Source organism: Pipistrellus kuhlii, unplaced genomic scaffold (genome assembly GCF_014108245.1).
Source record: "Pipistrellus kuhlii isolate mPipKuh1 unplaced genomic scaffold, mPipKuh1.p scaffold_m20_p_44, whole genome shotgun sequence".
Taxonomy (NCBI): domain Eukaryota; kingdom Metazoa; phylum Chordata; class Mammalia; order Chiroptera; family Vespertilionidae; genus Pipistrellus; species Pipistrellus kuhlii.
The window spans coordinates 377,453-404,055 of record NW_023425545.1 but is presented as its reverse complement, the minus strand read 5'-3'; the positions used below and the strand labels follow the sequence as shown (position 1 = coordinate 404,055).

The window sequence follows — 26,603 nt, the reverse complement described above, 5'->3', positions numbered from 1 at the left end:
CCAGGTCTATTTGTGTTCGTTTTGCCGAAGATGGTCTACTCTGTAAGCTCCATGAGCTGAGAACTGTTTCCTTGGTGATTTTCCCAATATGGACAGCAAGTGGTACCATGTGATTTTCTGCCTGACTGAGCTGTCGAGGCTTCTGTTAGACAAGAAGTTTGGGAAAAACATACCTTCACACCCAGGCCTGCCAATTATTGGGAAAACCTTCTGCTCTGTCCTCCTTGCTCTTTGTAACTGTTGTCCTCTTCTTGGTCTGTCCCAAGATAAGGCCACCAATCCTTCCAACCGCCAGGAGGACTGGGAATACATAATCGGCTTCTGTGATCAGATCAACAAGGAGCTGGAAGGGTGAGTCTCAGAGCTATAAGGGGACAGGTGTCAGTCACTGGGAAGGCACAAAGCTGAGGCCGAGGCGGTCTAGCCAGAGGGGCTCAGGGTCAGCGACTGAAAATGTGGTCTGCTTGTCTCCTAGGCCACAGATCGCTGTCCGACTGCTGGCCCATAAGATCCAGTCCCCACAGGAATGGGAGGCAGTCCAGGCCCTGACGGTAGGTTTTTCATGCTGAGGGTGGGTCTTCCTGAGCCCAGGCTGTTCTAGAATGTTGGTCAGATGTTTTAAAAACGTGCGCGCCCTTGTGCCAGGCACTGGGGCTTCAAAGCTGACTGCCCGGCACTGAGGTCTAGTGGGCGAAGCAGAGGCTGAGGGAGGGAGCCAGAGGCAGACCCTGAGCCGGGAAGGGGGAGTGGGGGGCTCAGAGGAGGCTTCTGGAAGAGATGTTGACAGAGCTGTCCTGCCGGTTAAGAGCTGGCCAACTGAAGAAAATGGAAGTGAGTAGAAGTCATTCCGGCGCAAAAAGTAATGCATCACACCAAGGGAAGGCGTCACACCAAGAGGCAGATCTAGAGGTTATTCAGGCAAACAAGATTCAAGCACAGATCCTCTCACCGAGACCGGAGGAGTCACCCCAGGGTTCTGTATGACCACGGCGGTGCTAGGAAGGGGGAGAGAGGAAGCCCACGTGCGCCTTTGTCGCGATTAAAGTGGAGCAGCGGCCTTCAGAGAGGCTCTCGGTGGTTTTGGACATTTGATGATAGATGGAGACACTTTTGGTTGCTTCATGTCACAGATGCTACTGGCATCAGGTGGGTATATAAACACCCTGCAACACATGGGACAGGCTTTCATGAGAAATGACCAGCGCAAACTGTCAGTGATTGCACAGCTAAAAAGCCCTGCTCTACAGAGACGGAAGCAAGGACGGGACCCTGGGCTGGCGTGCTCCTTGGCTAAACTGCAGGCAGAGGAAAGCTGATGATAGTTCTATGGTCCCAGAGGAAAATAAATGGGAGCAGGGGGAAGGAACATAGCATGTCATCTAAAAACTAGGAAACAATTAAAACTTTTACCTCCCACCTCCCCACATTGTTGATCAGCTTGTGGAAAGAACCCTGGACCCAGAATGAGAGTCATTCTCGGGGCCTCTTTCCTCCTCTAAAATGGCAGCATCTTGCGGCACCCCCACGAGTTCTCCTGTGTGTCTGCAGGTGCTGGAGGCCTGTATGAAGAACTGTGGGCGGAGATTTCACAACGAAGTGGGCAAGTTCCGGTTCTTGAATGAGTTGATCAAAGTCGTCTCTCCAAAGGTCAGTCAGTGCAGTTTCCTAATTTCTAGGAACTTCCTTAGTGTGTCTCCCCCTCCTTCACCTACTCGCTGTTACTGCACAGCCAGCAACTCATGGATCCGAATTTCTTCGCCTCCCGTCCTTGGAGCGCGGGGCCCTGTGGGGAGCGGATGACACCACAGGTCACAGGGACAGGCAGACCTCTCTGGCAGGCTCCCAGCCTAAATACAAGCAGCAGGGCAGCCGCTGTGTATCTGGGGAGGGCCTGGACGGCACAGGCCTTTGGCTTCTAGCACAGAAGCCAGGTGTGTGGCCGGCCTCATGGACACAAGGAGCTAGCCTCCCTTACTGAGCTACTCAGGTTCTGTTGCTCACTCGTGTTGCTTATGCTCTGGGCACCAACTTATAGCAGAGGGAACAATTCTTGTGCTACAGACACTGGCTCCTTTGAGATAAAGTGTAGTTCCTGGCAGATTGTGCATGGGAACTCAGGGCTGAGATCCCAGCCCCCTGCCTAACCCCAGGTGGATACAGCTCGGCCCCAGGCAGTGTCCTCTCCCCACCCTGCTGCCTCACACCTGATCCCTGCTGGCTTCCCATACGTCTGAGGGCTCTTAACTTTAGTGACCATTTCATTGCTGCGAGAGCGCCTTCCCACTGTTTCTGCCTCCAGACTCCAATTACCGATTTCCTTTTGCCTCTTAGTACCTGGGGGACAGGGTGTCTGACAAAGTGAAGACCAAGGTTATTGAGCTGCTTTATAGCTGGACTTTGGCCCTGCCGGAAGAATCAAAGATCAAAGATGCTTACCACATGCTGAAGAGACAGGGTATGTGCCTGCCCGCCTCAGCCTCCGTACAGCCCAAAGGCTGGCTGAGGCCAGGAAAATGAGGGGTGTCTGCTGCCCCCAAGCTACACCCCTTCCTCCCTCCTGAAGACAATGGGAGGTTGATGGGAGCTGTGTGGAGCCTGCTTGTCCCTGCCCCTACAGGTCCTGATCACAGGAATGTGTCCCCTGGCTGTGAGCAAACCCTCTACCTGTGTCACCTTTCAGGCATAGTGCAGTCTGACCCCCTGATCCCTGTGGACAGGACCCTGATCCCTTCTCCACCGCCTCGTCCCAAAAACCCTGTGTTTGATGACGAGGAGAAATCCAAGGTAAAGTGCATCCAGCCTGCAGTCCTCAGGGAGGTGTGGCATTGCTCATGCTGCAGGGAGCTCCCGTTCCCCAGCTGGAGTGCTACCTTCGCCTTCACCTTTGATACTCTTCTCACCCAGCTTTTAGCCAAATTGTTGAAAAGCAAAAACCCAGATGACCTGCAAGAGGCCAACAAGCTGATCAAGTCCATGGTGAAGGAAGTGAGTGGGCTCTGGGCCTGGGTGTGGGGTGGAGGAGCCCATGACATGGAGCAGAAGTCCTTTCCCTTGGCATCAAGCTTGCTCTTCGCCCCTGCCACCAGGCCACCCCTGGAGGCTGTGGACGGCATAGCGGAGCAGTAGTGGACGGGGACAGGACTGTCACTTTAACAGAAAACCTGCTAACGTTCTGAGGCCCATGGCTCCTAAGCACCGTGCGTTGGGGAGCCTCCAGGAGTGGCCTCACTCTAGTGTTCCCCGGGGTGACTCAGGCCCCGTGGGACTTGGGGGGCAGTGGGATGAGTCTAGTTGAGCTTTCTCCTTGATCCTCTGCAGGATGAGGCACGGGTCCAGAAGGTGACCAAGCGCCTGCACACCTTAGAGGAGGTGAACAACAACGTGAAGCTGCTAAGTGAGATGCTGCTTCATTACAGCAAGGAGGATTCGTCGGAAGCAGATAAAGAGCTCATGAAGGTAGCCCCCCAACACGAGCAAGCTGGGCTCTGGGCAGGGAGCAGCCTTCGCCAGGTGCCTGCTCTGCTGAAGATGCTGCCTCCAGACTCCAATTACCAATTTATAGCTGGACTTTGGACACATCTGATGGTCCCTAACTTAGGAAGCGACATGGCAGCCAAAGAGGGGATTGGCACCGCCAGTCTGCGGGAGCCATGCCTAACTCGCCCCGGGCAGAGGAGCTGCATGTGCACTGACTCTGAGAGCTGTTCTCAGCCTTGCCTCCTGGAGTGTGCCCGAATGTGGCACCTGTTCTTGGGCACAGGGAGATTCTGAACTCTGAGCGCATGCCAGCAGGGGTGTACTCGCCCTTGTCCGTCCTGGTGACTTCTCTGCCTAAGCAGGCATTTGGGTGACAGTGTGGTGCAGGCTGGCAGCAGAGGACTGTGCTGGGCCAGCTCTATCAGAACTGACCACGAAGCCAAGAGAGCCTGTGATTGGGGCATGAATGCTAACGGAGATGATCTCCGGTTTCCATGTCTGGGTCTCTTCCAGGAGCTGTTCGATCGGTGTGAGAGTAAGAGGCGGACGTTATTTAAACTAGCCAGTGAGACAGAAGACAATGACAGTAGTTTGGGTAAGTGAAGACTAGTGACAAGGATGACCCAGGAATTGAATGTGTGTGTGGAGGATCAGGGATGATGTCTTTTCTACTCTAGGAGACATCCTGCAGGCCAGTGACAACCTCTCCCGAGTCATCAGCTCCTATAAAGCAATCATTGAAGGGCAGGCCATCAATGGTGAGGTGGCCACCCCATCCCTGTTGGACTCGGAAGGTACAATGTTTCAGTTCCTCGTCCTGGAACCCTGCAGACCAGCCGCCATCCCCACCAACCACAGGTGCAGGCTGACCACTGTGTCAGCCCACAGCCTCAAGGGCATTCTAAATGGTTCTCCAGCTTCCGAGAGGGCACGGATCGGACAGGCTTTCTCCACCTGCCCTCACCTTTCTACTTGGCATGAATGCCCATGGGTTAGGGTTAGGCCAGAGGCGGCATAACTATTCCGATGCCCCTAATTATCCCCCTTCCCTTCTATTCACTCCTCCAGGACATCACCACTCCAGGGACCAAGGCACTCTCATCGACCTTGCAGAGTTGGATGCACCAGGCAGCTCAGCCCCCGTTTTGGCCCCCACACCACCCTCCTCCGGCATCCCTATCCTCCCTCCACCGCCCCTGGCCTCAGGACCTGGGCGCAGCCGCTCGTCCAGCCAGGCCGAGGCCCCCCCAGGGCCCAGCAACACAAGCAATGCCCTCTCCTTGCTGGATGAAGAGCTGCTCTGCTTGGGTGTGTCCTGGAGGAAGGCTGGGAAGGGCTGCTTCTAGCCGCTAGAATCTACCAGAACTAGGAGAGAAAGGGCATGGCATTGGAAGGGGGCTGTGTGGCGCACTGTGTGCTTAGTAAGGAGAGGGAGGCCTCAGTTTAAGGAGAGAGTCGGGTTTAGTGGCCCTCAGGCTGGCTAGGGGCTGGGTGCAAACAGTAGACCCAGTGTCTTGCTCTACTTCCACCTTCCCTGGAACACCCCCCAACTGTGACCCCCCCTCCTTGGGGGAGGTAGAGCTGGGGCTGCCCTTGTGCAAGGCCTCTGCTCCTCACAGCCATCTCTGTTCTCAGGCCTTGCTGACCCAGCCCCTAAGGCTCCTCCCAAAGAGTCCGCTGGAAACGGCCAGTGGCCCCTGTTCCAGGTAGGTGCCCCAGTGACTGAAGCACTGGGCAACCCTGACTTGTCAGTGTCTTTTCCCAACTAGTTCTTAGCCCCTGGGGCCCTGTCCTTGGAGGGCTGCTACGTCAGTGGGATTGCCAAGGAGCCAGGAGCGGAGAGCCAAAACCCTCTACACCCCTTGCTCACTTGTCCTTTCCATTCCCCATAGAATGAACAGTCGGACCTGGACTTCTTCAGCCCCAAACCTGGGACTGCTGCTTGTAGCCCCTCAGACGGGCCTGTCCTCCAGCCCTCAGCAGCCCCTGCAGGCAACTCCCAGCCTCCACTGCCACCCCCCTTCCCAGCTCCTGTGGTCCCAGCCAGTGTTTCTGCTCCAAAAACAGGCTTTTTGTTCCCCACTGGACTGGCCCCCGCTTCGACCCCAAAAGCTGAGCCCACAGTCCCTGGGTACCATGGCTCAGCTTTGAGTGACAGCTCCCTGCACCAGTTGGATGCCCTCGATCAGCTTTTAGAAGAAGCCAAAGCGTAATGAGTGGAAGACGGGGGTTGAGGGAGGGAAGGTTGGGCTTAGAACCAATGGGGTTGAGGATATTGTTTTGGTCTGACCTGAGACTGGAATCTGAAAGCTAGAGGGTAGGCAGGAGCTAGCTCTGGCCTGGGGCAGGAAGGGGTGGGGGGAGCAAGGGCGGTAAGTGCTTTGTAAGGGTTGGCTCAACAGCTCTGCTTGGTCTCTGACTTGCCTTCTCCTTTGCCTCCCAGGACCTCAGGCCTGGTGAAACCCATCTCCTCCATCTTCCCTGGGGCCACCGCCTCCCCTCTGATCCCCAGCGGCACTTCAGCTAGGCCTCTCCTGCCGTTCTCCACGGGGCCTGGCAGCCCTCTCTTCCAGCCACCTGTCTTCCCATCCCAGGAGAGCCCCATGAAGGGGCCTGAGCTCTCCCTGGCCAGTGTCCATGTCCCTCTGGAATCTATCAAGCCTAGTAGGTGTAGCAGCTTGGAGTGGGAGAAGTGGGGCCCAATCACAGCACTGTGGGGAGGGCTGGGTTGGTACAGGCTCTCCTTGCTGGTGACCTGCTTCCTTATTGTCTTTGCTACTGCGCAGTCTTGTGAAGTTCTGACAGCAGTCCTTTCCCAGACTCCTTCACGGAGCACTGCTCTCCCCACTTGGCTGTAGCGGCACCCCCGGTTCTGTTGGGGATTGTTGACCTTCTCGCTCCTTCCACCCACATGCCACCTTCTTACAGGCAGTGCCCTTCCTGTGACAGCCTATGATAAAAACGGCTTCCGCATCCTCTTCCACTTCGCCAAGGAATGTCCGCCAGGACGGCCCGATGTGTTGGTGGTGGTTGTGTCCATGCTGAATACAGCTCCTTTGCCTATAAAAAGCATCGTGCTGCAGGCCGCAGTGCCCAAGGTACTTCCTAGGGCCTCAAGAGGCAGAAATTACCTTTATCTTGTGGCCAGCAGGCGGCAGTGTGTGTCTGATGTGACCACACTGGGTTCCACCTGCCCGTCTCTTCACAAGGAGCTTTCTCTCTCTAGTCAATGAAAGTGAAGCTGCAGCCACCCTCTGGGACGGAACTCGCTCCATTTAGCCCCATCCAGCCACCTGCAGCCATCACCCAGGTCATGCTGCTGGCTAATCCACTGAAGGTGAGCTAGAAGCTCCAGATGAGGATTTTGTGAGCACCACCTTAAGCCCTTGCCCCTCCCAACCAGAAGTGCTGTGGCACTGTAGCCTTGACCTTGTCCCTTTCCCACCCTGGGTCAGTGGCTGAGTGAGGATGGGGTGGTGGGATCAGGACCTGTCTTGTCAGCACAAAATCCTAGAGGTTAACAGTCTCACATCCTGCCCGTCTGTCACAGGAGAAGGCGAGGCTTCGGTATAGACTGACCTTCGCCCTTGGGGAGCAGCTGAGCACAGAGGTGGGTGAGGTGGACCAGTTCCCTCCTGTGGAGCAGTGGGGGAACCTATGACCCTGAAGGATGCGGTCATCTCCCCTCTGAAGCCCAAGTAGGCTGCCCGAGACAGGAGGGCTCTCCGGGTCGTCGTTCTCCACGTCCTGACCACAGCGCGTGAGCTTTGGTATGGAACAGGCCCTGGGCCTTGCTGCCAGGAGCTGAACTGCCGTGATGGTCTCTCCTCCTTTGGCCCCGTAAGAGGACTTGTTTGTATCTACCTGTGTGACTCAAAGTGGCCATGTACTGTTGGGCGGGATGTGGCCCGGACTCTGCACGGTCTCCCTGGGAACAGAAAGCTGGAGTAGGTCTTCCCTGGTGTTGGCACTTGCTGCCTGCCGCAAGGGAGGAGTCTCTGAAGACTTGGGGTCCTTCCTGAAGGACCAGGTCCTCACCCCCCACCCCCACCATGCTACTCTGTGCTCCCCTTGCTGGCAGTCTCCTACCTCCAGGAAGGTGGTCCCAAACGGGCCCGGGCCCGAGAAAGGAGTGGGTGCTGCCTTCCAGTCAGTACCACGGCCACTGGATAGTGTATGCCTGTCTCTGGTGATGGCAAGCTGTGTCCTTTGGACAGCTCAGCAGGACATGGAGCTCGGCCTATCAGAAACAGAACTTGGCCCCAAAGTAGCTAAACTAAGGATAGGAGCAAAACAGAAGAGAACCATTGATTCCCCTTCTCCGAAACAGGTACTCGGAGCTTTCTGCAAAAAGTTTGCCTCCCACCGTGGGAACAGGCAGCCTATTCACTACCTCTTGCTTGGCATGAAATAAACTGCTGTCTTGCCCTTCGAGCCTCTGAAGGGAGGACAATTCCTGCCCCCCCCTGTACATCTTCTTGCCTTGGCCTCCCCCTACCCCCAAAGAGCCTGTCAGAACACAAGTTAGACAGGAGGCCTCAGGGTCAGGCAATTGCACTAGACTTACCTGCTGCCCAGAAACTGACTGTCCCAGCTGCTGAGGGTACTGTCAGCGAGATGTTGGGTCTGGAGATGGTGAGATTGGGGGCCATGCTTGAATCGAGTCACCAGACCTTATTGCTTCAACAGTGCTCGGCCCCAGCTAGCTTGTGCCAGCCTGTAGGCCTTCCAGGGCAACAGGAAAGCAGGACCACCACTGGGGAAAGAGGACACAGCTCGCCTGAATTCAGCTGGACGGGCTCAGAGCCATCTCCAGGGAAAGGTGGCACAGCCTCGTTCCCAGATCCCTCCCTGTTCCTTGCCAGACTTCCTTCCTCTTTCAAGAGGTCATCTTCCCTTCCCTCCCGCCTTTGGCAAGCAGGTTTCACTGCTTTGTTAAGATAGGTCAAAAGTGAATTGATTTCACTGCTTATGGAATAAATCCAAGAGTTTTCCAGAGACTGGCTGCCGCAGCCTGGGAAAGTCTGGGATCACTACATGGAAGTGTACCTTTACAATAAGACTTGGACGTTAAAATTGTTTATGAATGTTACTGTTTCATGACAAACAGCTATACTTATATCAACTTTGCCCTTATTTTACTGCATGTTAAATAAAACCATTTTCACCCTCCTGGGAATTCTAATAGACACCATTCACCCCACTGGGAAGGGGCCCCACTGATGAATCCCAAAGGTAGACATCACCTAGGTGTGTGTTTTATTTCTTTTCTTTTTTTCTTTCTCCACCTAGGTTTTTGTTTAAAAGTACAGGTTCCTGGACCTTTTTCTTTTTTTAAGAGTTAACCAGAAAGTTAACATCAGTGCTTCGGATGCTTCTCAGGTGGGGCCAAATTTCAGAAGCACAAGTAAATCACTGAAGGCTCCTGTCCGTGTTTCCAATTGTAGGCAGGAGGGCACTGCACTCACCATAACTTGTAGGGGTGTCTTTCTCTTCCATGTCAAAAAGAACATAATAAGCATTTTCTTAACTCTTACTACATTAAGTTCACAGGGCCCGATAAAAACTCCCTGGCTGAACTCTGTAAGGACTTGCCTTATATTTGCAAAAGGAAACATTTATTCTTTAAAAAAATGTATATACATCGCCACACAGATACCGTGCTGGAACAGCTCTCAGCCAGCCTCAGGAACCTTCCAATGAGCCTTCTTTTATAATTGCCCGAGCCAGATTTCGTGCCAAAGAAAGTCTCAGCATTTCCACCTTGGTGGCCTCTATGTCGTCATCCTAAGAGCAAAGAGAGCCAGCATGAGGCACAGCAGGAAGGGACCCTTTAAAGTTCCCACGGCTCTACCCAAAGCAGAGAGAGGGCACCTGGCACTCAGCAATAGCTTCCAGCAAGAGTTGCCTGCACAGGACCACCACCACTGACTGACAGGAAAGAACAGATCGGAACTCTAGAATCACGCCATTTTTTCTAAAAGAAGTTAGTGTGTCATGGTTTCAGGTTAAGAGGCAGGTGAGTTTGTAAGGGGCCAGTGTTTGTGGAAGGAGGTGGGGGAGCCGGAGATACAGGGAGCCTTTTTCATAGCTGCTGTGAAACCAACCCAGGAAGCTACAATAACCTGCAGTTGCTGGTCAGGTTCTCCTTGCTCTGGTCGTCCTGAGGTCAAGTCCTCCAGACATCTCAGCAGCTCGTACGTTTGCTCCGCTGAGAAAATCACCTAGGAGAGAAGCTGCTGCTAGCTGATGGCCTTCTGCGCATGCCCTGAGGGGGTGCTTTGTATGTGCAGCCTGGGAGGAAAACACACCTCTATTCTCACTCCCAGGCCTGCGATGGGCATGGTCAGGAGGCAACTGCCTCATTTTAAATTAAGTAGTTTTTCTTGGGTGGACACTAGACTTCCAGAGTGGGTGCTATTGGGGAGACCGATCCAGGGGATGACGTATGTTTCCGCATCTGCACTGTCAAGGACTACAAAACGTGGCAGAAAAGCATTTGGGCTCAACCTGTACCTGTTTCTGTTCCAAAAGGGGTAGGGCATCTGTTAGGAGTGTCATCCAGAAAGACCGGGGGGCAATCTGAGAAGTCATCAGGGACAGGAGGAGAGAAGCCGCATCAACAAAACGCTTGTCCCCATATAATCGGTGGAATTCGCGATACTTTCCTATTGAAAAAAGAGCACGAGGTCACCTTTGGCCCTAAAAAAGAGAAGGCAGATGCCAGCCCAGCCATTCCATAGAGTAGGGAATTCTTCAAAGCTGTATCCAATTCAGGAACCAACGAGACCACACACTTTGAAGAGACTCAAACCAGCCAATCCGGGGAGAAGGTAAGCATTAAACAAGAGTTACAGGTTATGACAGATTGAACAAAATAACCCAGAAGACCACTACTTGATGTAAATAAAAGACTAAAGCAGGGATGAAGGGAAAGCCTGCCATATAATGGGATGCCAACTATAAGGAGAGGCAGAAAATCAAAGTGGGTGGAAAGTTCAATGAGGAGCAAACAAGACATTTAAATAATTCCAAAGTATCTCCCCAAATTATTAAACCAACGCGAAAGGCAGGGCTGCCTGGAAGAAACAGCTGGTGGACGCCACTTTAACCAAATGACCAGAGTGAACTCCAACAAGGGCCACAGCACAACACATCACCTCGGCTGCATTTCCACCCCAGACACAAATCTAAATCTGATCACGAGGAAACATCAGATGAACCCAAATTGAGGACATTCTACAAGAGAGCTGAACTGACTCTTCAAAATGTCAAAGTTAAGAAGCACCAAGAAAAGTAGAGGCACTTAAACTAGCGAATTTGGGTGAAGTGTACATGAGGGCTCCTTATTCCTCACACTGCTTTCACAACGTTTATGTTTGAAATTACTAGAAAATAAATATTACCAAAAATTGTACTTTACAAAGTCTGGCACACAGGGTTCTGTATGGTCTGGGGTTTGGGCTTAACAGAAAGGTAACACTGGAGAAATCTTGAACAGAACATCCAATTTTCACAAGTGTCCACTGGTGCCAACTGTCCAAGGGACAGAGCCCAAGAGACTCACCCAAGAATGTCAGTCGGTCGCTGAGCATCATGGCCGGCCCCAAGTTGTCAATGAGATCTAGGTCAGAAAAGCAGCCTCGCTCACAGTAATCCATGAGGAACCTGCAAGGCCAGACCCGAGATCAGAAAAGCACTCCTCGGCCTCCCAATTCCCCAGACAGTTCCCGGAAGCGGACACTGGCTGAACCCACCTGTCTGACACCAGCGTGGCAAAGGCGGCATCTTTGGCTCGAATGCTCCAAGAGAGGGCGGAGCCCAGGCGATTGTTGCGGACAGCTTTCATAGCTAGGATCTTACAAATGCTGCGAACTGTGGGCAGGAAGGGAAGAGGTGAGTCCTTCACTCTGCAAATCATTCCTAAAGGCTGCTGGGAAAGGGACAGCCTTCTCACCTCCTCAGCCTTCCAGGCTCCCCCACACGCCCCAAATCCAGTTCGGTCGGCAGAACTGGGGTTCTAAGTTGCCTCCTGATGTTAATAGTATGACCCGCCCTGACAGGATGGCTTTGTGAGCTGATTTGATTTCAGGGGTGGCAATAAGTTACTTATTGCTTCCCCCAGATCGGCTCTTCCGTTACCGTTCCAGGTGCCAAAAATCCCATCCTCCCTTGGGTCCTGAATGCCACATCTTTCACAGTCTAAACACACAAGTGCCTCCGGGAAGGATAACTTGGGTTTTTATCACGCATCAGTGAGAAGAGAAGGGGCAAACTTTATCATTTCCTCCCTGTTCTTCCCAGCCACCTCTGGTCCTGCCTCCCGAGCCAGCCTTATCTGGCAACAGCAACTCCCTCGGGACAGGCAAACTCAACACTGACCCAGCCCTGACCTCAGAGTAAGGAGAGGAGTGGTGGGTAACACTTTTAAAAAGGCAGCGTGCTCGTCTGGATGGTGTGCCTCACTGGTTGAGTGTCAGCCTACAAACCAGGTGGTCATGGCTCAATTTCCAGTAGGGGGCGTGCAGGAGGCAGCCCATCCCTGATTTTCATCATTGATGTTTCTCCCTCTCCCTTCCTCTCTGAAATCAATAAAAGTTTTTGTTTTTTTTTTAATAAATAAAAAGGCGACGTGCTTGGTTGTTTCTAGGTCCCAAAGAATCCCTAGTTTTGTCCCTCCCCAGTAATGTTCCTGTGTTGGGTTCTTTTTGGCATCCACTTCCTGACCTCTCTGCAGGCTAGCGGGCCTGGTCTGAACACAGAGGCCATGCTGAGGGGAGGCGGACTCACCTTGCTCAGTCATCTGCCGCTGCTCACAAATCCGCAGCACCTTGAGGGCTTTCTGCTCAGTGCTCAGAGGGATGCGCTCAATGTGCAGCTCCAGGGAAACGCGGCCCAGCTCAGGGCAGTAGTCAAAGTAATCCACCCCCAGCTGCCACAGGCTGCAAAGGCCCAAGGACAGACATGAGGACTTGTCTGGGTGCTGCCGGGGAGCTCTGGGATTGGCCCCCAAGATGGCTCATCTCTAGTCCGCCATGGCCTTCAGGGAACATAGCCCCACTTCCAATGCACCTGCATGCTGAGAGCACCCCGCTCATCCCTTGGGGCCTTCCTACCTGTGATGAGAGAACAGCCCCGAGGCATATTCTAGCAGGAGGAACTCCCTCATGTTGGATCCAAAGCTGGAATAAAACGAATGGTGAGACCAAGACTCCTGGTCTGCTCCATTCAGGGCCCCTTCCTCAGCCCAACATCCCTTCTAGGCATTCAGCTCACCCCTCTAGAGCCTGGGAGGCGGGAGAAAAGGGTGGGTGTGCCACTTACTAGAGGTTGTGGGACTGGAGGAGTTTGCAGTGATCCAGCAAATCGGTCAGATGGGCCACAAACCACCAGTTGCTGAAGGCGATGCTGTAGGTTCAGACACCAAGGCAAGAAGGAAAGTCAGTGAGAAGCCATGGCCCACGTCGGGCATGAGCAGGAACCCCACGTGTGCTTTGCTTAAAAACGATGGGAGGGCTCTGCCACTGTGGCTGTGACTGATTGTCAACCTATGAATCAGGAGGTCATGGTTCGATTCCCAATCAGGGCACATGCCCAGGCTGTGGGCTCTATCCCCAGTAAGGGGTATGCAGGAGGCAGCCAATCAATGATTCTCTCATTATTCATATTTCTATCTCCCCCTCCCTTCTTCTCTGAAATCAATAAAAACTTATTTGAAAAAAAAAAGGAGGGACAGTAATGAGAGCACAGAATGAAAAGTTTCTCTTTGTTATGTGGGGACAAGGAACCACTGAAATGTCACACAATGAGATACAATCCAGGGATCCAATTAGATGCAGAAAATGAGGGCTGAGACCAATGTACAAAAAAAGGACTAAAATTTGGAAGTTTCTAATGCTCAATGAGACATGGAATTCAAAAGAGTATCTTGATTTGCATTTGGATGTGCTAATGTTTTACAGTGGAAAGCTGTTGGTTAGTGTACTTTATGAATACAACTATATACATGTGGCTTCATTTTAAAAACCATCTTGTGCCAAAACCGGTTTGGCTCAGTGGTAGAGCGTCGGTCTGTGGACTGAAAGGTCCCGGGTTCGATTCCGGTAGAGGGCATGTACCTTAGTTGCGGGCACATCCCCAGTAGGGGGTGTGCAAGAGGCAGCTGATCGATGATTCTCTCATCGATGTTTCTAACTCTCTATTCCTCTCTCTTCCTCTCTGTAAAAAATCAATAAAAAATATATATTAAAAAAAAAAATCTTGTGTTTAGGTATCTATTACGTAATACTTTGTATAAAGTTATTTTTTGTTCAATTACATGATTTGTAATTTTATTGTGTATGTAATTTAACAATGAAGGTTAAAAGTCATTTGCAGCCCTGGCTGATTTGGCTCAGTGGATAGAGCGTCAGCCTGTGAACTGAAGGGTCCCGGGTTCAATTCTTGTCAAGGGCACATGCCTGGGTTGCAAGCTCGATCCCCAGTAGGAGGCGTGGAGGAGGCAGTCAATCAATTATCTTATTCTCATTAATGTTTCTATTTCCCTCTCTGAAATCAATAAAAAACATTTTTAAAAAAGAAAATAAGTCATTCTCCAAACTAGACTTTTAATCAAAATCTAGAATCATCTGAGACCACTGTTAAAAAATGAACACTTCTACCCTACCCAGTTTGGCGCAGTGGATAGAGGATCGGCCTGTGCACTGAATGGTCCCAGGTTTGATTCCAGTCAAGGACACATGCCCATTTTGTGGGCTCGATCCCCAGTGGGATCATGCAGGAGGCAGCCAATCAATGACTCTCATCATTGATGTTTCTATCTCTCCCTCTTCCTTCCTCTCTGAAATCAATAAAAAATATATATATATTTTAAAAAGAATACCTGCTCTGAACAGACCCAGCCAGGAGCCCCAGGGTGTGGGAGCTGTTAGCTCCTTAGAGAGAGACTGTTGAGAATTGTTGTCCTTTAAGGTGGCTGCATATCTAAAAGTTCCGAGTAATAGGCTGGCTTTTTCTGGATTTTAAGTATTAATTTCCTGCCATGTTGTTTTAAGTGAACATCCCTGAAATGGAAACTGTTATAAACATGGTCCTCAGCCTCAGAAGACCCCAGCTTATCCAGGGAGAAGCCATTATCCATCTACAGTGGCTGGGGAGAGAAGAGGTTAAGACACCAGCCAGAAAGAACAGGACATTCTAGAAAAGGAGGGTAGTGCAGGTGCACAACATTGTGAATGTACTTAATGCCACTGAACCCACCTAAAGGCGGTTTGAATGCCAGTGGCACAGCAGGTCCTACCTGCACTCCTTGATCACTTGGTGGATGTCAAACTCGAAGGCCGCCATCAGGATGTTGTCCAGGGGCTCTGGGCGGCTCTTAGCTCCCAGAAACAGGTCAAGGCTGGACTGTGGGAAGGTGGTGACCCATTCAATCCCCGGACGGAAGCAGAGACTCAAGGGGGCTGGCAGGGCTACTGCGCAGGGAACCCTGGAGGTGATGGGCCCTTTGGCAGCGCCAAAGGAAAGGCCCTGCAGTTCTCCAGGGAGGTTCAATGCAGAGGCCCCACACTGAAAATGACCCAGCAGGGAGCAGAGCCTCAGGACCCCTCGTCCCCACCCCAGCCCCTGGAGCTCAGACTCACCTGGGCGTAGAAATGCAGATCAATGGGCTTGACAGTGGGATGGGAGTACAAGAGCCGGGTCACTAGGAAATGGTACCAGTTACTCAGCAGGTTCTTCTGCTCCAGCAAGGCAGCTTCGTCTCCCAACATGATCTGAGGAGAAAGAGTTTCCCCTCAGCTCCAGGGGAGCTCTCTAACTCTCCTGAGCTCAGCCTGAATGCCCACTCCTTCCTCGCCAAGGAGGACCAAGTTTCTGCCAGCACTGGGCTGGACACCACAGCCTTAAGCGAAGACATCTTGGACCCCGACCTGGACCGGCTCCCGCACCTTGCAGAGCGACTCCAGGTGAGGACTGGAGACGAACGTGCCGTCCTGGAGGTGCCGCTCACATTCCTCATGCCAGTGCTGCCACTTGAGTTCCAGCTCCGTCAAGGTCTGCGTGTTACCAGGCTGAGGGAGAGGCAGCGAGACACCATCACCACGTGAACCCCTTATGCTTAATGAACAAACCCACCTCCCATGACCCTCAGAGCAGGGCTGCTCCCACGTACGCTGAGAACGGGCATTGTCCGCATCAGGTCCCCCAGGATCCGGCACATGCCTGCCGAGGTGGGGCTGGCGTCCGCTTCCTTGGAGAGCATCTGCCGGGCCTCGTCCAGCCTGCCTTGCAGCACCAACCTGGTCACCTGGGGACACCCAAGAACATGAGCATCATGGGAGGCCCAAAAGCCCTCCCTGGTTCACAGTCTGGCATCCTAGCCTTGGGGAAGCGTGATGGTTTCTTCCCTCCAGAGGTACTCTAGCTCATCCAATCTTATGGCTTTAATCTGAACCATGCTTCCCCCACCCACACCCTCCAGCCTCCGGGTCTAGGAGCTTGGTGTCTGTAGCCAAATTTATCCCTGAGGCCCAGCAGATGGGACCAGGGCCCATGTGCCACAGTGTTTCTATGGCAGCCTTCTGGACCAATGCCTGCCATGGGGGGCAGGCACCGAATTTGACACAGCTGCAGGTGATCCATGCTTTTGAAATTGACTGTGTAGCCCATTACAGTTTAAACAATAAATGAAACAAAAAAGATCAGAGGTATCAAATAAGTTATTGGTTCATAAAGGTTTCAGTTCAAATACACACACACACACATATATATATACACACACTTGATGTAAGTGCAGCCAATCCTCTTTATTCAGAGTCCCTATCTGTAAATTCGCTGACTTGCTAAAATTTATCTGGAACCCCAAAATCAACCCTCGAGGTGCCGTCACTGTCACTTGTGAACACGTGCAGAGCAGTGATAACTTTGTGTTACCTCGTGCACACATTTCCAGCTGAGCGAACAAGGTAGCGCTCTGCCTGCTTGTATCGGCTCTCACACGAAACAAGTGTCTTTCTCACAACTATTTAGTGCCAAGATTGTTTGCATTTTTTATGCTCTTTGTTAGGCCCCCAAGCAAAGAGCTTAAGTGATACACAGGGTCCCTAAGTGCAATGGGCATGATGTGCCTGCTCTATGGAAAACCCAAACGTGTTAGAGAAGCTTCATCCAGGCACGAAGTGCTGTATAGTGCTGCTGGCTGAGTTCAATGTCAATGAACCAACAACACAATTTAAATAAGGTGCCTTTAGACAGAAACATATCGATATAAGAGGACTATATAGTGACCAGCTGACAGAATGGCTGTGATCAGAGATTCTGTACTTCCCCTAGAAGCAGCGGTCCAGTAATCGCCAGTTCAGTGTTCCAGGCACCTTTATAGACCTATCTCGAATAATGTATAGGTATGTATACAAGCACATATGTAAAAGTTAACTTTTTATTTTATTAGAAATCATGCTTTAAACAAATCCAAGGAGCCAGGCCAGGATGGCTCAGGGGAGAGCGTCAGCCTGCGGACTGAAGGGTCGCGCGTTCGATAACGGCTGGGGCACGTGCCTGGGATGCAGACTTGATCCCCAGCTTGGGGCCTGTGGGAGGCAGCCCATCAGTGATTCTCTCTCATCATTGATGTTTCTCTCTCTCCCTTCTCCTTCCTCTCTGAAATAAAAATATATACTTAGAAAAAAAATTAAAAAGCCAAGGATATATATGCTGACAAGTCTCCCATTTTCTCCCTAGCCTGGGACTTCCTTCTCTGACTTCCAGACTCCCATCTCCTACTGCACAGTCAATGTCTCCACTTGGCTCTCACAGGCATCGGAACATGTTTCAAAAAGCAAGCACCCAGTCACCTCCAACTCTCCAACCTGATCTTCCCACATTCTGCTCTTCTTACATACCCACATTTAGTCGATTAGCAATCCCATCAGTTATGTCTTTAAACTGCAATCACTTCTCATCTCACCATCTCCAGTGCTCAGCTCCTACGCTTGGCCAAGTCACTCCATCTTTGCCTGGTTTAGCACCATGGCCTCCACTCTGGTATCTGCTCTGGCCTCGCTGTCCCCAGGAGTAGCCAGAAGAGCCTTTGCTCAACTCTCCAACATCCCCCTTACCCAGCTGACCCAGGAATAAGACAGAAGCTCTTTACTGTATCTACCAATTCATACATAATTACGCCCTTTCACTAATTTAATCATAACAGCCCTATAGGTGGTGTTGTTACGAAAACACTGAAGGCTGTGAAGGAACTCATTCATGACCTCACAGCTAGTAAGAGGCAGAGCTGGAATGCTAACCGGGCAGTGTGGCCCCACAGACCTCGGTTCCTCTGTTAGTTATTCCCTCTCTGAAAGGATGAGCGAATCTCATCCTTTTTGCTTTTAATAGCTTTATTGAGTTATAATTTACACACTATAAATACTCACTTACTTAAGTGTATAATTTGTTTTAGTAAGTTTGCAGAGTTGTCCACCATCATAATCGTTTTAGAACATTTCTATCCCCTCAACACAACCCCTCAAGTTCATTTACATCCACGCCGGACCCCCAACCCCATTCGTGTCTTCCTCCCCCTTAGGTGCCCGAAGAAACCAAATTTCCCTTCTCACTGGAAAGTCTACAAAGTATTACTTCTTTAACATGATAACTTAGTTCTAAACTTTCCCATGGAGGAGGGGGCAAAGATCTAGGGGTGTTTCCATAATCACAGACAGGAAGAGCCAGGCCACGTGTGCGCAGGCTCAGTGAGCACCCTCAGGCCTGCCTGCCGCCCTGGGGAAACAGGACCTGAGGTGGGAGAAGGGGCGGCCCAGCCTGCACAGGGTCCTTACCGAGTCCCAGAAGCTCTCGTGTTTGCTTGGGTTCTCACTGCCCAGAACATCTGCCAATATACTGTCCACCTCGCACACGTGCAGTCGGACCCAGTCAAGGAGGAGGAGGAGGAGCGGGCCGGCTGCAGGGAGAGACTCTCATCACACGTTCACGCGTGGCAAATCCCAGTATCCCATAGTACAGAGGGTGTAAGGCAGACGAGCTTTGTAGAAAAGGAGTATTCCTCTTAAATGAGTATATGCGTGTGGTCCTGAATAAAGGACTGGACTAGCAAATGGGCTTTTATGGAATACTTCCTGTCAGACAGCAACAGCTTTCACTGAATCCGAAAAAAGGTTAAAAAGCCCAGCCGGTGTGGCTCAGTGGTTGAGCTTCAACCTATGAACCAGGAGGTCATGGTTCGATTCTTGTTCAGGGCATATGTCTGGGTTGCAGGCTTGATCCTAGTGTGAGGTGTGCAGGAGGCAAGCAATCAATGATTCTCTCTTTGTCCCTCTCCCTTCCTCTTTGAAATCAGTCAATCAATAAAATATATATATAAAAGAAAGGGTTGAACACAAGACCCACACCTCACCACTGATGCTGACAGAAAGAGGCCATGCTCACCTGGGGCAACTTCAATAAAGAGAATCTCACAAAGGTTCCAAATGAGCTCCATTGCTGACAGGATGGAGACCTAGGGGAGAAATGGAGACACAGTTTTGACTGAAAACATTCCCAGGACTTACTCTCAGAACAAAGGAACCAAGCTGGGCTTGAATCACAAGATGGTTAACATTTACTGAGTATTCCCTTGGCAGGGTTTCCCAAAGCCAGTGAGAGAATTTTAGGGGGTGGGATGCAAACTAACATCTTTTTTAATGGTTGTGGTCTTAATGTACATTAGAAAAAAATAGCTGCCTTGATAGGCTAAGTTGGTTGAGTATCGTCCCAGGAACTGCAAGGTCACCAGTTTGATTCTCAGTCAGGGCACAGGCCCAGATTGAAGGTTTGGTCCCCGACCCGGGCAGGTAAAGGAGGCAACCAATCGATGTTTCTTTCTTGCATCAATGTTTGTCTGTCTCTGTCTCTCTGCTCCCTTCCTCTCTAAAACCAATAAAAATATATTTAATAACTAGCTCATCACACCCATGATCTTGATGAATATTATGATTTAGTAAGAGGCTTTATTTGAGTAATAAAGGAGAGATGATTTTTAAAAAAATATTCAGTAATATTATAAGAAATATAAAGATACAGCAAAAATTATAAAGTTGATATCTAAGGGAATGAAGTCTAGAAAATAGTCTATGAAAAACTAAACCCAATAGAAAACCCCAAAATAAACTTGCCCTTAGAAATATACATTCTTCCCTTCTCCACCACCCTTCTATGCACACACACAGAAGAGCTTATTTGTAAGGGAAGTAAATGCTTTGCTGACATGAGAAACAGTGCATCATTCCCTATAAATGACTGAGTTTGAATAGCATCAAGATTCTGCCATTGACTTTCCCTTAGTAAACATTTTTTTGTTTTGTTTTGTTAATTCTTATCCAAGGTTATTTTTTCCATTGATTCTTACAGAGAATGAAAGTGAGGGAGAGAGACAGAGAGAGAAACATGGATGTGAGAGAGACACATCAAATGGTTGCCTTTCACATGAGCTCCAATCAGAACTGGGGATCGAGCCTGCAACCAAGGTACATGCCCTTGACTGGAAGTGAACCCAGGACCCTTCAGTCTGCAAGGAGACACACTATCCACTCAGCCAAACCAGCTAGGGCAATAAATTCTTGATTTTAAAAAAAGAAAAGGAAAAAAAAGAGAGCCCTAACTGGTTTGGCTCAGGGGATAAGAGCATTGGCCTGCGGACTGAAGGATCCCAGGTTTGATTCTGGTAAAGGGCATGTACCCTGGTTTCAGAGCATCCCCAGCAGGGGGCGTGTATGAGGCAACTGATCGATGTTTCTCTCTCATCAATGTTTCTCTCTAGCCCTCTCCCACCCTCTCTATAAAAAAAAAAAGATTCTGCCATGGAGTATAGCATAAGGAATAAAGTCACTAAAATTTTAATAACTATGTAGGATACCAGATGAGTACTAGACTTATGTCTAACTACTATGCTGTACACCTGAAACTAATATAAAATAATACTGAATGTGAACTGTAATTGAGAAATAAAAATATTTTTTAAAAGATTCTACCAAAGAGCCAAAACCGGTTTGGCTCAGTGGATAGAGCGTCGGCCTGCGGACTAAAGGGTCCCGGGTTCGATTCCAATCAAGGGCATGTGTCTTGGTTGTGGGCACATTCCCGGTAGGGGGTGTGCAGGAGGCAGCTGAGGGATGATACTCTCTCATCGATGTTTCTAACTCTCTGTCCCTCTCCTTCTCTGTAAAAAATCAATAAAATATATTTTAAAAAAAGATTCTACCAAAGGAAGAGAATTTTTTAAGCCCTCCTGCAGCTCCAACTAAAGGATAAGAACTTGCAGCTCGGTAAACGCTGGTTCATGAGTTGAGTGCAGTTTATGAGACCAAGCAGCGGTTGCAAAAGCTCAGCTCTCTACCTCAGCTGACACAATGTGGTTAAGATTTGTATTTCCCATTAGAACTGAAAACTCATACAAGTTATTTATCAAGCACATCTTTTGTTTCCATATAGTAGGCCGTGAAGGGGCACTAGAAGTTGAAAAGGATCCTTACCAACCCAATGAGTTGCCTGTCTGCCTGGAAAGAATAGAGGTCTGCAAAAAAGAGTGACTGCAAAGCCACTCCAGGTGGGTGCCGAGGACACAGAAAGACATAACAGTGCCAACAGCAAAGGCCCTTACCTGACTGCTGAACTGGCGACTGCTGGTTGAATCTTTAGCAGCAACTAACAAAACATAAGACATTTTAAGTGAGTAACGGAACTTTCAGTCCCACTGTTATAACTTCACATACCAGGCTCTGTAGCTTGTGTCTTTGTGTCTTCTATGACTACCACTTTCATTACACATTTTTTTTTAATGCATCATATCTTTTTGTTGTACATCAATGATTCTCAAAACAACCAAGACCCTGAAGTTAGAAGTGTCACATTTAATTGCAACACAGCAAACACCATGATATATAAGACTATCTGGCATCCAGAAGTCACGTGGCTCTCGTGGTTATAGTAACTTTAAATCACCAAGATCAGCCGGGATCGGTTTGGCTCAGTGGATAGAGCGTCGGCCTGCGGACTGAAAGGTCCCGGGTTCGATTCCGGTCAAGGGCATGTACGTTGGTTGCGGGCACATCCCCAGTGGGGGGTGTGCAGGAGGCAGCTGGTCGGTGTTTCTCTCTCATCGACGTTTCTAACTCTCTATCCCTCTCAATTCCTCTCTGTGTAAAATCAATAAAATATATTTAAAAAAAAAAAAATAAATCACCAAGATCAAAGAACTGGGGATGAAATTTTCAAAAATCCTTAATTTAGCCCAGCTGGTGTAGCTCAGTAATTGAGCATCAACCTATGAGTCAGAAGGTCACTGTTTGATTTCTGGTCAGTGCACATGCCCGGGGTTGCGGGTTTCAGTGGAGGACATACAGGAGGCAGCTGATCATTGATGTTTCTCTCTTTCTCTCCCTTCCTCTCTGAAATCAATTAAAATTATTAAAAAAAAAAAAAGATTGCTTAAATCTATTTTTTTTTTAAATCCTTAATCTGGCCTTTTAGGCTTCCTTATACCTGTCTACTCTATATGTTCTAACTTGAAAGACATACTTAAGATGATTGACAAAGCTCTAGCCGGTTTGGCTCAGTGAATAGAGTGTCAGCCTGCAGACTGAAGGGTTTTAGGTTCGATTCCGGTCAAGGACATGTGCCTTGGTTTCTGGCTCGTCCCCAGTAGGGGGTGTGCAGGAGGCAGCGAATTGATGTTTCTGACTATCTCTCTCCCTTCCTCTCTGTAAAAATCAATATTTTTTTTTTTTAACAAATTAAATTTAAAAAAAAAAAAGGAAGATGATTGACAAAAAGTTAAGATAGAAAAGTGAGAGTTTTGAACTGGAATGTCAATCAGCTTTTACCTAGTAGTATTCATAGCCAGATAAATACTTTAATACTATCACATATACATATACACAAAATCCTTACTTGCAGCCTGGTGCATTTCCTCCATGCATGCTCTTATGACTGATCGGTAGTTTTTACTCACTCGAACTAATCTACAAAAAATGAAATGACATACAAGATGAGTCTGGAACCTCTTGTGGTAACAGAAAATAGAATAGGTGACAGGAACTTGCTAAAAGACAGAGCCAAGTTGAAGGAGCTCTTTATGGCCAAAGTGGGAACAAGTTGAGCAATGAAAGAAGTAAAAATACAATACAATACATGGAATAAAGTAAGTATCTATGATTCCATACTGATATTGTTGCAGATGAAAGCCAATGATGGACACTAAAATCAGTGGTTGAAAATTTGAGATTTGCATAGTCTTAACGTTTCTCCCCCAAATACTTATGAGTTACAAAGGGAAAGACTATAACTTTATAGTAAAAAAACTGCATTAACCAAGTGATCAAGGTCAACCTCACCAGTAATAATAAAACATCTGCATCATGAACGCCATGTACTGAGAAGAACACATTATACATGTGGTATTCTTGCAAAAAAATCACTGATGTAGTTAACATATGAACCACATCTCAAACAATCCTAGTTTATAAATAGTACAATAGTTTTCTAGTCTTTTGCCAAAAAATATCTTAACAGTAATTCTTTAAAAACAAAACAAAATTCATTTATATTAATTTCAAAATCTTCCAATAGTGTGACCTCTTTTGTGACTCTCAGATGCTTATTTGGTCTAAATGTTCTCCTTTGTAAATAAGTAGGAATATAAACAAAGAACCTTATCAAGCCAGCAAGCCAGTGAACACCACATGCACATTCCCTGTAAGACACTCCCACTGCTGACCACTTACCGTGCACAGCACAGAAACTAGACTAGAACTAGGAGGCCCTCACTGCTCCAGGAGGGCCATCCTCATACAAAGGTCAAGAAAGCATTTCATTTGGCTTTTCACAATTTAGTTGTGACTGCAGCAGCCTACTCACTGAGCTTTTCTGGATTTCCCAGTCAATTCTTCAATTCTCTGGAGGCCCACAAAGATTCCATGGGATTCATTGAAGAGCTTTCTCAAGATGTGAGAGTAAACATCTACATCTTTCCGGACAATGTAGATAAAAGGGCAGCCTGGCACGGTCTCCGATTTTCCTGAAATAAGATTTTTTAAAAACCCAAAAATTTAACATCTATCACCATCATAAAAGAATCCACTATAAAATCTTTTACCATCTAATTACAAAAGCTTCAACTTTTTTTTTTATATATTTTGATTTTTTTACAGAGAGGAAGGAAGAGGGATAGAGTTAGAAACATCAATGAGAGAGAATCATTGATCAGCTGCCTCTGGCACACCAACTACTGGGGATGTGCTCGTAACCAAGGTACATGCCCTTGACCGGAATCGAACCTGGGACCTTTCAGTCTGCAGACCGACGCTCTACCACTGAGCCAAACCGGTTTCAGCTACAAAAGCTTCAACTTTTAGCTACTAATGTCATTTATTAAAATTTATATAAATGACCACTTATCAATTATCCACACAAGCATTTCTAAAAATAAATGCTTATTCTCTGATTTTACACCTCAGCTTACTAGCATATTTGGAAACTATCTTTCACCTCCATCAATCAAACTCTACTGAAAAAAGTAAATTCACTTAATATTAGTCTATGTAAAAAACTCAATAAGATGCCTGGCCAGCGTGGCTCAGTGATTGAGCATTAACCTGTGAACCAGGAGGTTATGGTCTGCTTCCTGGCTGGGGCGCATACCCAGGTTGTGGGTGAGATCCCTGGTGTGGTACATGCAGGAGGCACCGATCAATGATTCTCTTTCATCATTGATGTTTCTCTCCTCTCTCCCTCTCTCTTCCTCTCTGAAATCAATCCTATATAATAAAGGTGTAAGATGCAAATGGTCGTTACACTGTAAAGCATAACAACCGACCGCAGAGGATCACAATCAGCAGGAGAGTGGGGCAGCGAGCTCCAAGTGGCAGTGGAGAGCTACAGGAGGGGGCAGGGCAGCAGGCAGAGAGCTACTGGAGGGCAGCAGCGAGCAACTGGCATACGAATTTGTGCACAAGGCTACTAGTAAAAATACAAAATAAAAAGAAAGAAAAGTAATTCTCCAAAAAAGAAGAAAAAAGCCCTCGCTAGTGTGGTTCGGTTGGTTGGGTGTCGTCCCTGTTGCTGTTTCAATTCCAGATCAGGGCACATGCCTGGGCTTTGGCTGGATCCCCAGTAGGTGGTGTGTAGGAGGCAGCCAATTGCTGTTCCTATCACACATAGGTGTTTCTCTCTCTTCCTCTCCATTATCTCTCTAAAAGTCAATTTTAAAGAAAAGAAACCCTTCTTTAACACAAGGAAAACTATTGTTACTTTTTTTTTTCCTGGACTGATCATCTTCCAGGTCTCATAAATCAATGAAATTCTTAAACAGCTAAAGTCTTAAAAATAAAAATAGTACAAAATAAGCTCAACTGTATCATGTCTCAACTAGTCAAATCTGAGAGAATAAAGGGGGAAAGAAAATGAAATGTGCCCAGACAGATCATCTGTAAGAAAAATAGTAAGTACCTTTTTTGTGGAAGGAGGTCTCACACACCAGCAACTCCCCTGGGCCCCAGTCAAAACACATTTGCTTCTTGGAGTCCACTCCTGGAATCAACTAGTAAAAAAATAAGGCACAGAAACTGTTATTCTTATTCTTATCTTTGCTTCCAACTGACTTGCAAGAACAATCCTAGAAACAGGTGGTCATGAAAGTTAAGTGTGAATCCATGTGCACAGGGGAATGTGGCCGAGATCAGCCCAGTCTATTCCACCCCGAATAAGCTAGTGAGCGTTGTTTGGGCATCTCATCCCAGCCAGCATTTCTCAAAAAGGAAAGCTCACACCCTAAGCAATTATTATAAGTTAGTAACCTGCATTTTAAAAAATAAAACAAATTAAAAAAATAAAAAGGAGCCCTACCCTTTTGGCTCAGTGAACTAAAAGGTGTCAGGTTCGATTCTCGTAAAGGGATCATGCCCGAGTTGTGGGCTCGATCCCCAGACGGGGACTTGCAGGAGGCAGCCAACCCATGATTCTCTCTCATCATGGATGTTTATCTCTCCCTCTTCCTTCCTCTCTGAAATCAATGAAGATATAGTAAAAATAAATAGAAATTGAACTACTACTAAAAGGACAGACCCCCAGTCACACAGCTTCTATGCCATCTCTTTGAAACATGTTACCTGCTACTAAGATCTCACGCCTTGTTTTGTCCAGCTAGCTTTGAAATGAAACCTAGTTTCAATTTTTTGTTTTGTCAAATACTGCTTTGCGGTCTGACGACTTTAGCTGAAAACGGTAGCATCTCAACTTTCTAAAAAGCAAAAACACAACCTGCAGTTTCGTGGGGTTTGTAGGTTACCAAGAGCTAGGAGGTGGAGAACGCGCCTGTCATCGGCAGTATTTGCCCCAGTCGGGGCGTCAGAGGCTGCGGGAACTTGCATTTGAAAAATGAGGAGATAAGAGAAGTGCATTCCGGGCTGGGGGAGCGGCAGAGACTCGTGTCTGAAACATCACAGATCAGCAACACTTGGCCTATTCTCTTGAGAGCTCAGATAAAATTGAGAGCAAACAGAGCAATAAAAAGAAAGAATCCCCCGAGAGGATATGTGTAGTAAGCCCTGGACAAGTACAAGCCAAAATCCCGGCGCTGCAATGTGAAGCGTAGTTGGAAGAAGAAAAAAGCAATTCCTCGGCCAGGTCCGAGCGCGCTCAGTGAGCACTGGAAAAGCGAGGGAAGCGGGAAGACAAACAGGGAGAGGGCCGGCCGGGGCCTGTGGGGCCGGGGGGCCTGTGGGGCCGGGCATCCTGAGCACACGGAGCAGCGGAAGCCCAGGCACCACTGCGACCCCCGAGCTAACGTGACCTCCGGACAGCGGCCGCAGAGCTGAAGGGAGGGGAAGGGCGCCTCGCGGGCGGCATTGAGGGAGACAAGCCCGCAGTTACTGACGAAGCAGGCTCAACCCTTGGCCCGCGAGGGCAAGCGAGACTCCCTGGGGCGCCCTTACAGTGACTATCGGCTCGCCATCGAGCTCCTCCATAGCGCCGCACTTCAGCCGCCGGGAACTCGCGGGGCCGCCAAAGCTCGCGGCTCGGGCCTCCCGCTCGGAGCCGGCTGCGACGGAGGACCCCGCCCGGGCGCCTCTCGCACTGCC

General features: G+C 49.0%; 2 protein-coding genes, 1 long non-coding RNA gene and 1 other non-coding gene across 7 annotated transcripts in view; 1 reads left to right on the top strand and 3 right to left on the bottom strand.

Moving 5' to 3' along the window:
- Positions 1–13,510, top strand: part of GGA3 (golgi associated, gamma adaptin ear containing, ARF binding protein 3) — a 17,722-nt gene extending 4,212 nt beyond the window's left edge. The window contains exons 2-17 of one of the 4 annotated variants that reach the window (XM_045572179.1): positions 267–351; positions 476–551; positions 1,549–1,647; positions 2,332–2,455; positions 2,681–2,784; positions 2,905–2,985; positions 3,319–3,456; positions 3,991–4,072; positions 4,155–4,271; positions 4,546–4,785; positions 5,113–5,183; positions 5,370–5,686; positions 5,921–6,141; positions 6,406–6,575; positions 6,704–6,814; positions 13,204–13,510. In XM_045572179.1, coding sequence (XP_045428135.1) covers positions 267–351; positions 476–551; positions 1,549–1,647; positions 2,332–2,455; positions 2,681–2,784; positions 2,905–2,985; positions 3,319–3,456; positions 3,991–4,072; positions 4,155–4,271; positions 4,546–4,785; positions 5,113–5,183; positions 5,370–5,686; positions 5,921–6,141; positions 6,406–6,575; positions 6,704–6,814; positions 13,204–13,323 — 2,156 coding nt within the window. In that variant the 3' untranslated portion in view covers positions 13,324–13,510. Of the gene's footprint in view, positions 1–266; positions 352–475; positions 552–1,548; positions 1,648–2,331; positions 2,456–2,680; positions 2,785–2,904; positions 2,986–3,318; positions 3,457–3,990; positions 4,073–4,154; positions 4,272–4,545; positions 4,788–5,051; positions 5,184–5,369; positions 5,687–5,920; positions 6,142–6,405; positions 6,576–6,703; positions 6,815–7,027; positions 8,649–13,203 lie in introns of those variants that run through there. The other 3 variants (XM_036412098.2, XM_036412096.2, XM_036412100.2) reach the window with 3 other exon arrangements.
- On the bottom strand, positions 258–3,984 carry LOC123651285. Its single transcript, XR_006739898.1, has 2 exons — positions 3,569–3,984; positions 258–3,535 (listed from the first exon to the last, which is right to left on the bottom strand). It is a non-coding gene; the product is annotated as an uncharacterized LOC123651285 (long non-coding RNA).
- On the bottom strand, positions 9,079–26,603 carry NUP85 (nucleoporin 85). The gene is made up of 19 exons (XM_036412105.2): positions 26,457–26,603; positions 24,973–25,063; positions 23,383–23,542; positions 22,417–22,487; positions 21,128–21,171; positions 18,919–18,988; positions 18,312–18,433; positions 15,650–15,784; positions 15,426–15,548; positions 15,120–15,251; positions 14,777–14,883; positions 12,802–12,885; positions 12,594–12,659; positions 12,268–12,419; positions 11,235–11,352; positions 11,045–11,145; positions 9,994–10,145; positions 9,603–9,701; positions 9,079–9,264 (listed from the first exon to the last, which is right to left on the bottom strand). Exons 1-19 carry the CDS (start codon positions 26,487–26,489, stop codon positions 9,163–9,165), a joined length of 1,962 nt encoding a protein of 653 aa, XP_036267998.1. The 5' UTR covers positions 26,490–26,603; the 3' UTR covers positions 9,079–9,162.
- On the bottom strand, positions 15,977–16,109 carry LOC118704657. Its single transcript, XR_004983469.1, has one exon. It is a non-coding gene; the product is annotated as a small nucleolar RNA SNORA5 (small nucleolar RNA).